The sequence below is a fragment of the Pyrus communis genome, chromosome 7 (assembly GCF_041283825.1).
Source record: "Pyrus communis isolate YQ-2024b chromosome 7, ASM4128382v1, whole genome shotgun sequence".
Lineage (NCBI taxonomy): Eukaryota > Viridiplantae > Streptophyta > Magnoliopsida > Rosales > Rosaceae > Pyrus > Pyrus communis.
Window position 1 is genome coordinate 26025634 of NC_142571.1, and position 17852 is coordinate 26043485.

The 17852-nt window shown below is 35.1% G+C and overlaps 1 protein-coding gene across 1 annotated transcript; it reads right to left on the reverse strand.

Annotated features, from left to right (window-relative positions):
* Positions 1 to 1947: 1947 nt before the first annotated feature.
* LOC137734862 (alcohol acyltransferase 9-like) lies at positions 1948 to 3835 on the reverse strand. Its single transcript, XM_068474171.2, has one exon. The coding sequence runs from the start codon at positions 3548 to 3550 to the stop codon at positions 2183 to 2185; it is 1368 nt and encodes a 455-aa protein (XP_068330272.2). The 5' UTR covers positions 3551 to 3835; the 3' UTR covers positions 1948 to 2182.
* Positions 3836 to 17852: the final 14017 nt, after the last annotated feature.

Consider the following 17852-nt stretch of genomic DNA (forward strand, 5'->3'; position numbering starts at 1 on the left):
TGTTCAAAATCCGAGCCACAACCTCTATCGCTCAACGCGATTTCTTATATTAATTTCAAAATTTTATCTTTTCCTTGTTGCAAGACAAATATGTACAAACAAAACAGGTAATCCATCGTCCATGAGATCTCACAGCAGCCATTGTGATCGTAGTTTAGTTTACCTAGTAAACAAACAGTTTATCATTTACGTACAAAGATTGAGTTATTCACACTGTATTTTATTGGTAAAAAAAAAAGGAAAGACACTGAACCTTGTACTTTTCTTTGATCATACTCATTGTAAAGGGATTGGAATTTTTGAACCAATTCAACACGATGCATTCAACACACATCCCAGGCCACGTACACTGAAACATGATCTAAAAGGCATCCATCCAAACAGATGAAATAAGCATTTTCTATAAGGTGTTGTCATTGTTTATAAAGATATATATAGGTATCATTTCTTAAAAATAAAATATGAAGTATAGAGGCACTTAAAAACCTTTTGCTTGTTTCAGCTTCACGGTTTGCACCTCTAGATAGAATGTTCGGAATCCAAAGTGTTAATTTTTGCTCCGACTGGAGGAGCTTATTGGGGTTTATATCTCATCTCTACCAACCAGCCTCAAAGTACACCCATGAGTATTTGGCATTCTCAGTCAGTGTCACAAATGTTGGTTACAGAATAATGGGAGAGAATGGGACTTATATGCCCTTTTACAGTCACGCTTAACTCCTAAGCTACGCTTAACTAACAAACACATGCTAATATACTTCTGACGTGGCATCTAAATATATGCTAAATAATGAGCCATTAGCCTTTTGTAATATTAGAAAGGGAAATGATGTTCTCGCACCCATTTTAGCCTCTCACTCATTCTTCTTTGTTTATACTATCGGGTTGAATAAATCAAATGAAAATAACCACCATAATTAAACAAATATGTGTAAAAGGCTAAAAAGGATGCGTGTTTATCATTTCTATGTTAGAAACCATCAACCCCATTTGAACGCACACAGAAAAAGACATCAACTCCAATCAGTTTTTCTCCTCCTGCGTGGATTATATGCGCATGAACTGACGCGATGAAATCTCGGCCTTCCACTTTCGGTTTTTTCAATCTTTGTTGCAATTTTTTTTTCCCAAACCACATCACAGCCACTCATTTTCATTTACAAGAGTGGAAGGCCAAAATTTTATCGCATCAGCTCATGCGCAGGAGAGAAAAACTGCTACTCCCATACTCTTAAGAACTGTGAAAAAGTTCAAATATGGGCTTTATTGCTAAAAAGAGTAGTAGTGAGCTGAGTTCTCATACTCATGCAAGGACAAGGCATTGGGCCTTGGAATTTAGAAGGATTGGAACGCAGAATTCGAATCAAACAAAAGCCCAAATAGGTTAAAGCTCACTCAATTCTATTTGTACTCTTGAGAAACGTTATAACACTGCCACTTCATCTGAGATAACAGATTGTGTTTGCTGCTTCTCATCCAACTTTGAATCGCATTTTTTTAATTAGAGTAGTTTAAAATAAAACATCTAACATGTTTCTCTTTTCTACATCTTTTAGCCTTTCGGTCTTTGCAAAAGCACCTTGCCTGACAAATTATTTAGGTGCCAATTTGATGAAAGAAGAAAACGCATTTAATTATTGTCGGTTTGATAACTATTTATTTTTTATTTTTTATGATATTTGATGTTCGTGATATAGGGGGAAGAAACAGAAGAAAACGAGGGATGAAGAAGTGCGAATGCATAATGGTAGAGAGATATATTGCAAGATTCAAAAAATGAAAACTAAAAACAAAAATCTATGTTCAATTCTTTTCACTTTCAAGATTTTGTTTTCATTCCTTCATCTTTATTTTAAGTTGTTTTCCTTATATACTTCCCACATGATCTCAAACACTAAAATAAAATGGAAATTATTATCAAAAAAGTCCTCCTCTATGTAGTCCAAATTCATACAACCATCTAAGCGAGTAATCTTTTATTTAAATATGTTGTTCAAAACTTCAACGTGTATGTTAATACCTTTAGCATCGACATGGATTGGATCCAACGGTTCTCATCGCAGATTACAATTTACCACTTTGATTGCATGCATTTCGGATTATACAAGTAAAAAAAAACTATACAAAGTCAACGGCAGTGAGGTGAGCAAAAGAAAGAGAGGGAATCGAGTTCTACTGGTCCTCATGAGTAAGGACTCTTGACCAGCATCTCGTACTTTTCAACTGCACTTGTGGGGACCGCCACCATCACCTTCACAGATTCCCCCCGATCATCATCACCACCGTCAGAATGTCCAGCTGGCAGAAACAGGCAGTACCTATCGCTGCATATGGGACCAACGTGCACCGGCTTCCCCATCCCAAAGTCAACCCTCTCCAGGCCCAGCCTCGACCACTGCGACACGATCAGCACCCCCACCGAGTCCGGACAAGCCCTTCCCCCCTCCCCGCTTACCGACTCCACCACCCTCCGCACGTGCTCCTCCCCCACCCTCTCCTTTGCGCGCTTCACCAGCTCCGCCGCGTGCCACAGACCCTTCTCCGCCAGTTCCCTCGCGCTGCATTGCGCGCACCCCAGCACGAACGCGTTCCCGTAGTATCCGTCGGGTAGACTCGGCCTGACTCGGTCACGTACGTTCACGCTGAATAAAATCTTTAGGGTTTGGTTTGGTGGGAGATTCAATGCTCGAGCCCAACTCCGCCATACGTGACCGGATAGGACCTCAAAGGATGTGTACGACGATGATGACTCGATACTGAGTCGACTCGTTGACGCAGCGAGTTTTTTAAGCTCAATTAAATATTTTTTATGGAATGTGATCGAGGTGGGGGTGAGTCTTTCGTTGGCGAACCGAGTCACGAAGCCGGAAACGTCCGGGACCTTGCTGTACTCGGGATGACTCGCCGCGTTGGTTACTCGATGATGACGTGGATTTAATGCAGGTTGTGGGTCCAGAAGGTGGCGATCCCATATGGGCTTGGGTTTGAACTCACTAGTGAACCCGCGCTTCCCGGTTGCCAGCTCGGCAAACGAGTTGAGAAATTCCGCGCTTCCGATCCCGTCGCAGACGCAGTGGTTGAATCCAACGCCAAGTGCCGCCGCTCCATCTTTAAGCCACGTTAGTTGGACAACGAGCGGCGGGGCCCCTTTAAGTACGTCGGCGACTTGGAGCGACAATAGCTTCCTCCACTCGGCGACGTAGCGCGGAGCACGCTCAAAATCAGAGACTGCGACATTGTAGGAGACAGCTTCGATGAAAACTGCACCCTGAGCCCGACAGACCACTTGAAGACTGGAGCCATCGGGCTTGGGGCGCACTCTGCCTGCTAGAGGGTAGTAAGGCACCAAAGCGTGAGCCAGTGCAGCCTTGACTCGCGACGCGGTCGAGGCCTGATTCAGTCCCGGGCAAGGAGTGTAGACCAAGAGGTACTCAATGGTGAAGCGGAGGAAGAGCTGCGAGTCGACGGCGGAGAGGTTGAGAACGCAAGTCGGGGTGGGATCGGAGGGCGTGACGACCACGGCCTCCTTTACACGGAGAGAGCTTCCCATATCCTCAAGTATAACAATCAAATAAATGAAGAATTTAATTAAACCGTGAGTTTTGTTTATTTTTGGTAATGTGAGGGGTAGAGGATTTAGGGCTTGTGGATTTGCTTTTTTCAGATGAGCAATGTATGAATATATAAGAGACAGAAAGGAATTTGGTGAATGTTTAAGCAACCCAGGGCCATGTGTGTGTTTGCTGTTTTGTTACTGTGAAAGATTTGCGCAAGATTCTCTGGGTATGCTTTACAAAAAAAAATGAATATAAAAACAAAAAACTATTGTTCCCTCAGACTGATAGCTCTCTCTCCTACTGAGGGACTGATAAAGATGACATTTTCCAACTAATCACTTAATCAAATACTTTAACAAGTGTAGTCAATGATTGAGAGACTTAAGTTTTTAAATTAAAATTTGTAAATTAAATAATCTGATTAGATTGTTATTTAAATATTAATTAACATATTTATTTTTTTATTGATGACATATTATTGAGTTTTAAAATTTGGTCTATTTAGAATTATCCCAATTTGTGTGATGGTATTATGAGAAATACTAAGAATACTCTTTTAAAAGTGGAACTCTTCATGGAATTCTATGTCACCTCATATTTTTTGTGTTTGTATGAAAATTAGCTTTAAATATGAGGTGATAGAGAATTTATAAAAAGTCTCACTTTAAAAGAATTTATTTAACCTTTCTCTAATATTATTAAACCCGTACAGATCGAATTGCAGAAGTATATCTCACCAATAGTACCAGACAGAAGTAGGTACAATAACAGTTGCGTCCGTGAACGACGTTACAAATGCTTTATTGGAAAATAGAGTTTTATGAGCTTTTTTTTGTGAAGAATCTCTAATTAAACTAATATACTTGAATTTGGTATTATTAGATTATTACTTGACTTAATATACATAAATCCTAACTAAAATCTTAATTATGATTAGGTTTAGATGAATTATGCGCACGTTTAGACATGTATTAGTTTGTGTGGTGTTCCGATTATTCGCTAATGTATGTTAGAATTTAGTTATAACAACTAGGTGTTTTAAATAATATTTTGGGAGGTGGAGGGAACTGATGGACGTGGAGACTGATATCTGTCTACTTCATGTCTGCGTTATCTTATGCAAAAAGATATTGATACAATCATATACCAATATTACGTAAAACCTGCTTTGTGTGGTTGGACATCAAGATGAAATCTGGCCTTTTGGGGACTTTTGGCTTTTGGGGTGGGGTCTATAATTATAAGGCAATTTTAGGATTATTTCTCTCATTCTCTTTATCATTTTATGGTGGATATGATTTCCAAAAGACAAAGTATTGTATCGAACATATTTTAGTGCGGGTGAAAACCATGCGAGACGGGCAAACTTGGCTAATACTTTAAGGATTGTATTCGAAAATAGATTAGTCGCGTAATACAATAATTTTATGTGTTAAATATAGTGAATTATTCAGTTATAACACATATTATGTCCCAAACTACACATTGTCAACTTTATCTATTATAATTATAATTATTTATTTTCCACATAAAAAAAAAAAATATATATATATATATATATATATATATTTGAATTTATTAACTTATCTGCCAACTAAAAGTGAGACAATGAGAAAGGTGCACATATTCTTTGTTCACTATGTATTAGTGTTTGTAGAATGAAAATGATTTGTTATTTATTCAGCCTTCAGGGTGTATTTTGGCTCATTTACCTCAAGTTTATAGTAATGCTCATCACTTTACTTATTATTATTGGGATGTGTTTAAACTTTGAGATTGTGAATCATTCATGGGGCATTTTTGCTGATTACCCTGAAGTGGTGGTATTACTCATTAGTCACCACTCTTAACTGGTGGTAATGCTCACCATTCTTAAGTGATGGTAATTATTATTATTGAATGAGTTTAAATTTTGAGATTTGTGTTTATCTACTACATAGGTCTCAAAATTTAAATGCATTCAGTAATAAATAGAATGATGAGCATCACACTCACATGAGGATTCCCATTTCAGTTTTAATTGGTTAGTAAATTGCTCAATTAAGTTGGAAAACAATACGGACGCTGCACATGCACAGGAATAATGTGTTTGTGTAGCTATCATTTCGTTCTTCAATTGTTTATGTAAAGCAAAGCTACTACATTTCAATATATATATATATATATATATATATATTTTTTTTTTTATAATACATTTCAATATATTTTAAACCTGGGATTTAAGTACTATTAAATGTAAACTAAGCATTAATTTAGAGGGCATCAATAGAAAGCATTGTGCCTATCACATATATAATTGACTTTCTTACCAGATTATAAGCATTCTAATTGACCAAAGTACTAAAAGTTCACATATATAATTGACTTTCTTACTAGATTACATCGAGTCTATTCTTACTCAACAGTCTACACATTATTACCGCAGATTTTCTTTTCTTTGTTTAGTTGGAGTAAATTTGAAACAAGATCACGGACTACTCTATGGAAAACAAATTGAAACGAAAAATGTGCCTTGAATTATTCTCTTGAAAAGCTAAATGAAGCTCACTGGCTAGAGCCTAGAATCTTATTTAGATACAATTCAAATATGTACTTAAGCTTTTTCTGTGTCATATATCTTCTGACATAGGCTTGCTTTAGAGGATGTTCTCCAAGTTTGATGAACCTTAAAGAAAGCGCCCTAATTCCTCGGGTTTCCCTTTTAGAAATTCGTCCTCAGATATGGACTACATGAAAAAAAGTTGATGAAGTCAGCTGTAGATTTGGCATTGATGCCAATGCATCTTATGTGGAGGATGCCGTTAGTTTTGTGCTCGTCTCCTCCGTTGGTCGATTGTCACTCTCCTTTTGGTTTAAATTGGTCATGCAGAACATATACTTGCTTGGATATGCACATAAAGTTGGAGACAGAAAGTTTATTTAGTCTCCCTTTAGAAACAGTCACCTACAAGCTAAATAGGGCTTAATTCATCGAGTATACGAACTCGAAACTTCATTTATTTAAATAGAAATAATTAAATGATCTCCTATTTTATGTATTATAAAAATACGATAAGATAAGAAAAAAAATCATAATTGAGTTGACAAGGAAATGAACATTATATGGTCACAAGTATTTTCCTTTTACAATATTATGAATTAGTACGGGCAGTGTGCTTATCCCATTGATGAGAGATGCCATGAGATGTCCACGGAAAGTCATATAGATTGAATAGGGAAATTTTAGGGGGACTATATTTCTGTACCAAGTTTATGTACTATCTGATGTGACAAGTGATATGTATATGCTATAATAATTAATAAATTTATCTCATTGAATGTTGATTTTATGCATCACTTATAGCATGTGATGTTCCCTAGCATTACTCATTAAAATTAAAATAAATTTCGAAGTTTAGGAAACTAAAGGAAGGAGGTAATGCATGCCTACCCCAGTAATTATTAGGATTCTATTTATAGGGACCAGAAGTTTATTTCTTTGAAAGTTAATTATGCTTCTATTATTGATTTCTTGCATTCTCTAAAATTGGTGCCTTGGCAGTTGATCAGGTGAAGTGGAAGAATTATTTGAATCGAATTTTCCAAGTTTATTTTCAGTCTTCTCATATTTATATGAAAGATAATCAAATTGTCGATGCCCTAGCAAATAATGACACCTCTTCTATTTCTCCTGATGTTATATGCCGAATTATCATCGACTTTATGTGGGTCTTTCAAGCTACAGTTTTTTTTATAGGTTTTTTATTTTTATTTTTTATAATTGTTATTTAGTTTGTTTGTTTTTATGGCTTTCTTTCGTTGTCATAATTAGGCTCGTGCTCTTTTTGATATATTGTATTTTTCTTTTTATTAATGAAATTATCACTTAATCACTTCCCATGATAGCAATGTTGGAGTGATACTTACTTTGTGATCTTAATTTTTTTTTAAAAAAAAGAGAAAAAGATTCCATATCTACAATTTGATTATTATGAACAGATGGTGGATGATCGGATCTTGTTTAAACAAATTCGTAATCTATTTCTGCCTTTTATTAGTGAATCCAATCTTATAAACAATTTGTGGAAATGCATCTAGCCATGTGGTCCATGTCATCTTGTTCAATAAAGTCATCAATATCATCCCTTCATGTGTTGATAAGAAGTGTCACATCCCGGCCCAGGGCGGATCACTTCCCGAGCCCGCTCCACCACCGTAGCACAATATTGTCTGCTTACCATTCCTTCACGGTTTTGTTTTTGGGAACTCACGAGCAACTTCCCAGTGGGTCACCCATCATGGGATTGCTCAAGCCCCCTTCTCGCTTAACTTCGGAGTTCCTACGGAACCCGAAGCCAGTGAGCTCCCAAAAGGCCTCGTGTTAGGTAGGGATGTGAATATACATTTAAGGATCACTCCCCTGGACGATGTGGGATGTCACAATCCACCCCCCTTAGGGGCCCGACGTCCTCGTCGGCACACCACGGCCAGGGTTAGGCTCTGATACCAAATTGTCACATCCCGGCCCGGGGCGGATCACTTCCCGGGCCGCTCCACCATCGTAGCACGATATTGTCCGCTTTGGGCTTACCGTTCCCTCACGGTTTTGTTTTTGGGAACTCACGAGCAACTTCCCAGTGGGTCACCCATCATGAGATTGCTCAAGCCCCCTTCTCGCTTAACTTCGAAGTTCCTACGGAACCCGAAGCCAGTGAGCTCCCAAAAGGCCTCGTGCTAGGTAGAGATGGGAATATACATTTAAGGATCACTCCCCTGGACGATGTGGGATGTCACAAGAAGGCCATCTACTTGAATCATATTTTGTTAATCACATGATATGATAATTAATGGTTCGATTTATTGTTTAAAACATTAAAGGTAGATCTATCCATCAATCGTAACACCATATAATTCACAAAATATAGTCTAAAAATATGACCTCCTAGCATTTCTCTATTACATAATGTGATTTCCATCTTATTTTTTAAGAATTGTATTATTGTTTGTGACCTGCCCTCTGACTTTCTTTTTTTCCCTGGTTCTATAAATATGTTTCCCATATGCTTTGACTTAAAAAAAAAATAATAATTATAATTTAACAACAAAATAAGTCTGCCCCCAAAGGATAATACTTGTGTTTTTTTTTTTTAATAAACTCATTCCCCACTTGCAAATAACTTATATTCACTGTAGAAATTTTATAATAAGAATAGTTTAATTTCTTAATTTTCATTTGAAGATCATCCATTCGAATCGGAGTTCGATTAGTCATCCAAATGTATTAATAAATGGATGGTTCATCATGAATATGTTACTCGATACTTACACTGTTGATTTTTTTATATATATACATTTGAATGACTAACAAACACCGATTCAAATTATTTTTTGTAGGAATGATCTTCAAATGAATCTTAAGAAATTGAACGGTTCCAATTATGAAATTTCTACGAGGAAGTTACATTATTCGCTAGTAGGAGAATGAGACCATCTCAAAAGGGATGCAAGTGTGACCCTTGAACAATAATTAAGGGTATTGAACCTAGCTAACTACTATAATTATATGTAGCAGTGAGATAATTGCTTACATAAACGAAAGGATAGGATCGTATGGATAGGTATATGAGTATAATTATAATTTTATAAAGACTTGTTGGCATGAACCCTTAATTATTTGTATGAATAATGATTCTTAAACATGATAAAAAATATATATATATATATATATATATATATATATTCATAAAGCAAGTATGAGATTGTGCGTATGTTTACCTTTTTATAAGACCAACTTTGCAATTAGAACTTATTCGTGAAAGTTAATCTTGTTTTGTTGCAATTGCATAACTACACGTATTCATAGATAGACAAATTTTCATAGTTTTGATTAAAACAACAAATTTTCATAGTTGAATGAGAATAGATCTCCTCGCACTTTATTGTTTCAAACCTAAAGATAAAATAAGTCAATGAAAATAATGGCCATAAATAAACATAATTTAGAATGCATCAGAACAGAAAAAAAGACAATGAGAATCATTTTCCTAGTTGGATTATATGTTTTGGCCTGGCTTTTAGCTAGTTCATTGAAGGACAAATTAATTTCTCATTCCGATGGTAAGAAAACAAAATTAGAAATATGCGGTATCGGGTCAGCTGTAAAATTGTTGGGTAGCTGGGTGTACTGTGTGTACAAGAAGTCATGCATGGCTGTGCTTGATACGATGATGACCATGACATTACCAAAGGAGCAAATGCGCCATGGTCAAATCATGACCTACCACCGACCTATTAATTTCTTCCTGAAAGATGCTCTGTGATCGCTTCGTGCCGTACTCTCTCAGACTGAAAGAGATGGGAGATGGGAGATGGGAGAGATGATAGGGAGAGAGAGGAATACGAATCCCTTCAGCTTAACTTTTATTTTACTTATTAGGTAAATTACACAAGTATAGGATAAAAGAACAGTGACAATATAAGAAAATTACATTCTTATTCGAATGAGTGGTTTAAAGTTGTTGTAACGCAAGGAGAGAGGAATTCTCAGGGCGAGTTTGAGCCTCAAAAGTGAGGAGGTGGGAGCGAAGATCAGGAAATTCCGGCAATGGGGAAAATTGAAAACAGCAATGACAAACATTGAATAATCAAACCCCAACATAATCCTAACCGGATTCGCCTATACTAACACATATATTAGCTAAAATATACAAGTATGAGGACTAGTAAAAGATAGTAGAGAAGAATTCTCTTTGACAATAGAAGACGATTGGATTCTTATTTGAATAACAGTTCAAATTTGTAGTACTGTTACATGCGTACCCAAATTAGGGTTTGGTTCTTTTTTTTCTTCAAAGGTTTGAAGTTTAGGATGTCCAAATTTACAAATCAATTCCAGTCATTAATGGCTACTCTTGCATTATTGAGCGGCTTAGTTTCATGATCTTTTCTTTTCTAACACAGTGAAACAGACTAGGAGCTTCAAGAATAAATTAAAGTGAAAAGATTAAGTTAGAAAAATAGGTCAAACTTTGTCCCTACGGGAAACAAAAAGATGCTGTCTGATATCTCCTCATATCCCTGTAAAAAGGGGAAAGGTTTAGACCGAGATAATAACTCCAACGCAAGTTCTCTACTTTTTGTTAGCTTCAATGGATATGCATGGATCTGCATGCAATGCATGCTTTTCACACGCATCGGAGAATTTCCTATAGGCATCGATCCTTTGTCCAGCTGGTTTGTGATTTAACCCTTCACTTCTTTTCACAAAAAAAGCCAGGCCAAGACAATCTGCTTAAAGGCGATTTTATTAGTTTGCATTAAGATTCTTTCTTTTTAGGGTTTCGTCGTGATACGGAACGTTTATTTTGGTTTGATTTAACTTGTGATTAAAGGCGCAGGTCAGTCATCATTTTCCACAGCAGTACCCTAAGAGCTGCGACTGGAAAATTGGAAATATATGTTGAGTCGGCATGGTCATAAATTAGTCGGCACTGACGGCAAAATCTTTGTCCATAGCTACGCTTGTGGTCATAAATCATAATGGTGGTGGGATATGGGTACTCTTTTGAAGTCAGTGCTCTGGATGACTTTTGTTTTGGCATGGAAAATTGTTGAAACAGTTTAATATTCGTTCGAAATAATATTAAACATCAGAGATCTCAATCACCATTTAACAAAGTTCGATCACAACGTTTTTCTGAATTTCTGTCTCACAATGTCAATGAGGTGAGTGGCTATAGACCGCACACATTAATTGCATGTTTGCTACCAACTAGCAATTTTGTTTCGGGAGTTTGTTAAGGTACGTCAATTCTCCAAGTGGGGCAATTTCAGACCACAACATGCAAGAGTCACAAACCATCATTAAGTGTTGTCGACGTTATGAATACTAGAATGTTACTGCATTTAATTTTGTATTAAGTATTCTATTAGCTCTAAGTAAATTATGTTTTCTCTAACTCTTTATAGGATTTTTTCTACGCTTTTGCCTTGAGCCTCTGTCTCATAATCGCATTTTCTAACCGGAGCATATATACACTAGTACAAAAACATGTTTGCACGACGCAGCAAATTTCGTCGCGTAAAGTATGTTTGCGTGACGCTAAACAGAAAATGTCGCGCAAACATACTTTGCACAACGACACTTTGCGCGACGAAGACTGGCGTTGCGCAAAATAGTTTTGCGCGACAAAGGTGCACCTACGTCGTGCAAAACAGCTTTGAGCGACACCAGTCTTCGTCGAGCAAGATTTTGGCACCAAACCAAGATGCTTTACGGCTTTTTTGCCAACTTTGTGCGACGCAGGTGCACCTACGTCGCGCAAAGTTATTTTGTGTGACGCAGGCATACCTACGTCGCGCAAAGTGTGTGTGTTTTTTTTTTATTTTTTTATTTTTACCCTTTTGCTTTTCTTTTGGGGTTCTTGCATTGCCTTTTTCTTTTGTGGTATCTACTTGTGTAAATGTTTTAAATTGACGATCGAATTAGTTCATTGTATTCATATTGGGTTAAAGAGTGTAGATGTAAAAAATCATCAAAATCAGAGTTAAAATAACCGTTAAATCGTGATTTTTCGTTTATAACTGTCGAAAAGGTTTGTCTCGTTACTTGATATCTAAATGTTTGTTTTTTGCGATTTTTAGCGTATGCGATCTCGAAACATATATAAACAAGTTTGACGGTTTGATTGTTGAAACTAGTTTTGTACAATGCATATCGCATCAAAACAATATATTCACTAACACTTGGAGTTTATTTATACTTTCATTAAATATAACATAAGATTTTGTGGTATCCAATAGTGTAAATATTGTAAATTGAAGATCGAATTAGTTCATTGTATTCATATAGGATCAAGGAGTGTAGCTGTAAAAAATCATCAAAATCGAAGTTAAAATTACCGGTAAATTGTGATTTTTCATTTATAACCATCGAAAAAGTTTGTCCCGTTACATAATCTCTGAATGTTTATTTTTTGCGATTTTTGGTGTATGCGATCTCGAAGCATATATAAACAAGTTTGACGGTCGGATCGTTGAAACTAGTTTTGTATAATGTGTATCGCATCAAAACAATAGATTCACTAAGACTTGGAGTTTACATATACTTTCATTAAGTATAACATAAGATTTTGTAGTATCCAATAGTGTAAATTGACGATCGAATTAGTTCATTGTATTCAAATAGGATCAAGGAGTGTAGCTGTAAAAAAACCATCAGAATTGGAGTTAAAACTACCGTTAAATCGTGATTTTTTGTTTATAATAGTCGAAAAGTTTTGTTCCGTTACTTGATCTTTGAATGTTTGTTTGTTGCAATTTTTGGTGTATGCGATCTCGAATTATGTACAAACAAGTTTGACAGTTGGATCGTCTAAACTAGTTTTGTACAATGCATATCCCATCAAAACAATAGATTCACTAACACTTGAAGTTTATTTATATCATTAAGTATAACATAAGATTTTGTGGTATCCACCAGTGTAAATGTTTTAAATCGATGATCGAATTAGTTCATAAGCAAAAAATAAAATAAAATAAACTTTGCACGACGTAGGTATTCATCACACAAAGCTGTTTTGCGCGACGCAGTTATACCTACATCGCGCAAAGTGTTTTTGTTTTGCTTTTTTTGTTTTTTTTTTTTTTTACTCTTTTGCTTTTCTTTTGGGGTTCTTGCATTGCCTTTTTCTTTTGTGGTATCCACTTGTGTAAATGTTTTAAATTGACAATCGAATTAGTTCATTGTATTCATATTGCATTAAGGACTGTAGCTGTAAAAAATCATCAAAATCGAAGTTTATTTATACTTTCATTAAGTATAACATAAGATTTTGGGGTATCCACTTGTGTAAATGTTTTAAATCGATGATCGAATTAGTTCATAAGCAAAAGGGTTAAAAAAAAAAATAATAAAATTTATCATAAATTAAAAAAAAAAAATTTACTTTTCTTTTGGGGTTTTTGCATTGCCTTTTTCTTTTGTGGTATCCACTTGTGTAAATGTTTTAAATTGACGATCGAATTAGTTCATTGTATTCATATAGGATCAAGGAGTGTAGTGGTAAAAAATCATCAAAATCAGAGTTAAAATAACCGTTAAATCGTGATTTTTCGTTTATAGCCGTTAGAAAGGTTTGTCCCGTTACTTGATATCTGAATGTTTATTTTTTGCGATTTTTGGCGTATGCGATCTCAAAGCATATACAAACAAGTTTGACGGTTAGATTGTTGAAACTAGTTTCGTGCAATGCGTTTCCCATCAAAACGATAAATTCATTAACACTTCGAGTTTATTTATACTTTCATTACGTATAACATAAGATTTTGTGGTATCCACTTGTGTAAATATTTTAAATTGATGATCGAATTAGTTCATTGTATTCAAATAGGATCAAGGAGTGTAGCTATAAAAAATCATCAAAATCAGAGTTAAAACTACTGTTAAATCATGATTTTTCGTTTATAACCGTCGAAAAGTTTTGTCCCGTTACTTGATCTCTGAATGTTTGTTTGTTGCAATTTTTGGCATATGCGATCTTGAATTATGTACAAACAAGTTTGACGGTTGGATCGTCTAAACTAGTTTCGTACAATGCATATCCCATCAAAACAATAGATTTACTAACACTAGGAGTTTATTTATACTTTCATTAAGTATAACATAAGATTTTGTGGTATCCACTTGTGTAAATTTTTTAAATCGATGGTCGAATTAGTTCATAAGCAAAAGGGTTTCAAAAAAAAAAAATAATAATAAATAAACACTTTGCACGACGTAGGTCTTCATCGCGCAAAGCTGTTTTGCGCGACACAGGCATACCTACGTCGTGCAAAGTGTTTTTCATTTTTTTTTGACCCTTTTGCTTTTCTTTTGGGGTTCGTATTGCCTTTTTCTTTTGGGTATCCACTTGTGTAAATGTTTTAAATTGACAATCAAATTAGTTCATGTTATTCATATTGGGTTAAGGAGTGTAGCTGTAAAAAATCATCAAAATCGGAGTTAAAATAACCGTTAAATCGTGATTTTTCGTTTATAACTGTCGAAAAGGTTTGTCCTGTTACTTGATATCTAAATGTTTGTTTTGCGATTTTTGGCGTATGCAATCTCGAAGCATATACAAACAAGTTTGACGGTTGGATCGTTGAAATTAGTTCTGTACAATGCGTATCCCATCAAAATAATAGATTCACTAAGACTTTGAGTTTATTTATACTTTCATTAAGTATAACATAAGATTTTGTAATATCCACTTGTGTAAATATTTTAAATTGACGATTGAATTAGTTCATTGTATTCATATAGGATAAAAAAGTGTAGCTGTAAAAAATCATCAAAATCGGAGTTAAAATAACCGCTAAATCGTGATTTTTCGTTTATTGCCATCGAAAATTTTTGTCCCGTTACTTGATATCTGAATTTTTATTTTTGGCGTATGCGATCTCGAAGCATATACAAACAAGTTTGATGGTTGGATCGTTGAAACTAGTTTCGTACAATGCGTATCCCATCAAAACTATAGATTCACTAAGACTTTGAGTTTATTTATACTTTCATTAAGTATAACATAAGATTTTGTGATATCCACCAAATGCAAAATATTTTAAATTGACGATCGAATTAGTTCATTGTATTCATATAGGATCAATGAGTGTAGCTGTAAAAAATCATCAAAATCGGAGTTAAAATAACCGTTAAATCGTGATTTTTCGTTTATTGCCGTCGAAAAGTTTTGTCCCGTTACTTGATATCTGAATGTTTATTTTTGGCGTATGCGATCTCCAAGCATATACAAACAAGTTTGACGGTTAAATTGTTGAAACTAGTTTCGTACCACAACATGCAACAATGACAAACAAGTTTGATGGTTGGATCGTTGAAATTAGGATCAACGAGTGTAGCTGTATCATCAAAATCGGAGTTAAAATAACCGTTAAATCGTGATTTTTCGTTTATTGCCGTCGAAAATGTTTGTCTCGTTACTTGATATCTGAATATTGTTTTTTGCGATTTTTGGCGTATGCGATCTCGAAGCATATACAAACAAGTTTGACGGTTGGATCATTAAATTAGTTCTGTACAATGCGTATCCCATCAAAACAATAGATTCACTACGACTTTGAGTTTATTTATACTTTCATTAAGAATAACATAAGATTTTGTGATATCCACTTGTGTAAATATTTTAAATTGACGTTCAAATTAGTTCATTGTATTCATATAGAATCAATGAGTGTAGCTATAAAAAATCATCAAAATCGGAGTTAAAATAACCGTTAAATCTTGATTTTTTGTTTGTTGCAGTCGAAAAGTTTTGTCTTGTTACTTGATATCTGAATGTTTGTTTTTTGAGATTTTTGGTGTATGCGATCTCGAAGCATATACAAACAAGTTTGACGGTTGGATCGTTGAAACTAGTTTCGTACAATGCGTATCCCATCAAAACAATAGATTCACTAAGACTTTGAGTTTATTTATACTTTCATTAAGTATAACATAAGATTTTGTGATATCCACTAGTGTAAATATTTTAAATTGACGATCGAATTAGTTCATTGTATTCATATAGGATCAAGGAGTGTAACTGTAAAAAATCAACAAAATCGGAGTTAAAATAACCGTTAAATCGTGATTTTTCGTTTATAGCCATAAAAAAGGTTTGTCCCATTACTTGATATCTGAATGTTTCTTTTTTGCGATTTTTGGCGTATGCGATCTCGAAATATATACAAACAAGTTTGACGGTTGGATCGCTGAAACTAGTTTCGTACAATGCGTATCCCATCAAAACGATAGATTCACTAACACTTAAGAGTTTATTTATACTTTCATTAAGTATAACATAAGATTTTGTGGTATCCACTTGTGCAACTATTTTAAATTGACGATTGAATTAGTTCATTGTATTGATATAAGATCCAGGAGCGTAGCTGTAAAAAAACCATAAAAATCGGAGTTAATACTACCGTTAAATCGTGCTTTTTCGTTTATAACTGTCGAAAAGTTTTATCTCGTTACTTGATCTCTGCATGTTTGTTTTTTGCGATTTCTGGCATATGCGATCTCGAAACATATACAAACAAGTTTGACGGTTGGATCTTTGACACTAGTTTGGTACAATGCTTTTCCCATCAAATTCAATGGTATATGTATTTACTAAGTAAATTTTAATTTATTTATTTTGTACTTATAACACTTAAGAAATTGAATGATATATATGTAAAAAAAAAATTATTGTGGGTTTTTGTTAGAAAATAAATTATTGTGGGGTTTATGTAAAAAAAATTTGAAATTGAAAGGAGTAAAGTTACATTTTCAATAATTTTTATAATAATTTAAAAAAAAAAAAATACCTTGCGCGATGACCACCTTAAGGCGTCGCACAAAACCACTTTGCGCGACGTCAAATTGTATACCTACGTTGTGGTAGTTGTGATAATTTTGGCGGTACAATAGTGAAAAATAGGCCTTTTTTTTTTCAATTTTCCGAGTTTGGCAACCTTGAACCCCATAGATCTCTCTCTTCCCTCTCGCTCTTTCTTTCCCGTAGACCTCTCTCTCCTTTTCGCAACCTTGAAACCCAAATCTTGAACCCATACCTGTCTTTCGTCTTCACAATCTCGAATCCAACCACCACCACTACTTAGTCGGTTGTTTCTCTCCCTCTCATTCTAAACGACGGGCAACCACGCGAATCTCGAAGCTGACGCGAATCAAGTCCCAAAATCAAGGTAAGGGTTTCTGATTTTCGATGGGTTTTTGTTATTTAGGGTTTAAGGTCAAATTGCATGTTGATTTCAGAGTACTTTATCGAAATCTCCAGATAAAATTAGATGTTGGTTCTGATTTGATAGGGTTTCGGATTAGTGAGGGTTTGAGGTTATGTGGGTTTCGAATTAGGGTGGGTGCAACCATGTTGGTTTCTGTTTGTTCCCAAAGTAGTATACAGTTGCAACATGGTGTGCTATGGTGTTAGTTTGATACACTTAAATCTGATAATAGTAATGTTGAGCGCTCTGGAGTAGCTCAAGGGTTGAGCAAGGTCAGGTTTAGTCTTGAAAATAAGAAATTATTTATTTATTTTTAAACTTCTATTGCATCTCATATTAATTGTTAATTTGTAGGGGTATGATATCCACACACCCAATTTTACTTCTCACGCACCCTTCTAATTTTTGACCGTCAGATCAGATGAATTAAAGAAGATCAACGTACAGAAATTAACAAGGGGTGTGTGAGAAGTAATTTGAGGTGTGTGGATAGCATACCCCAATTTGTAAACGGAAATTGAATTGCATGCTTGAAAAGCTGGGAAC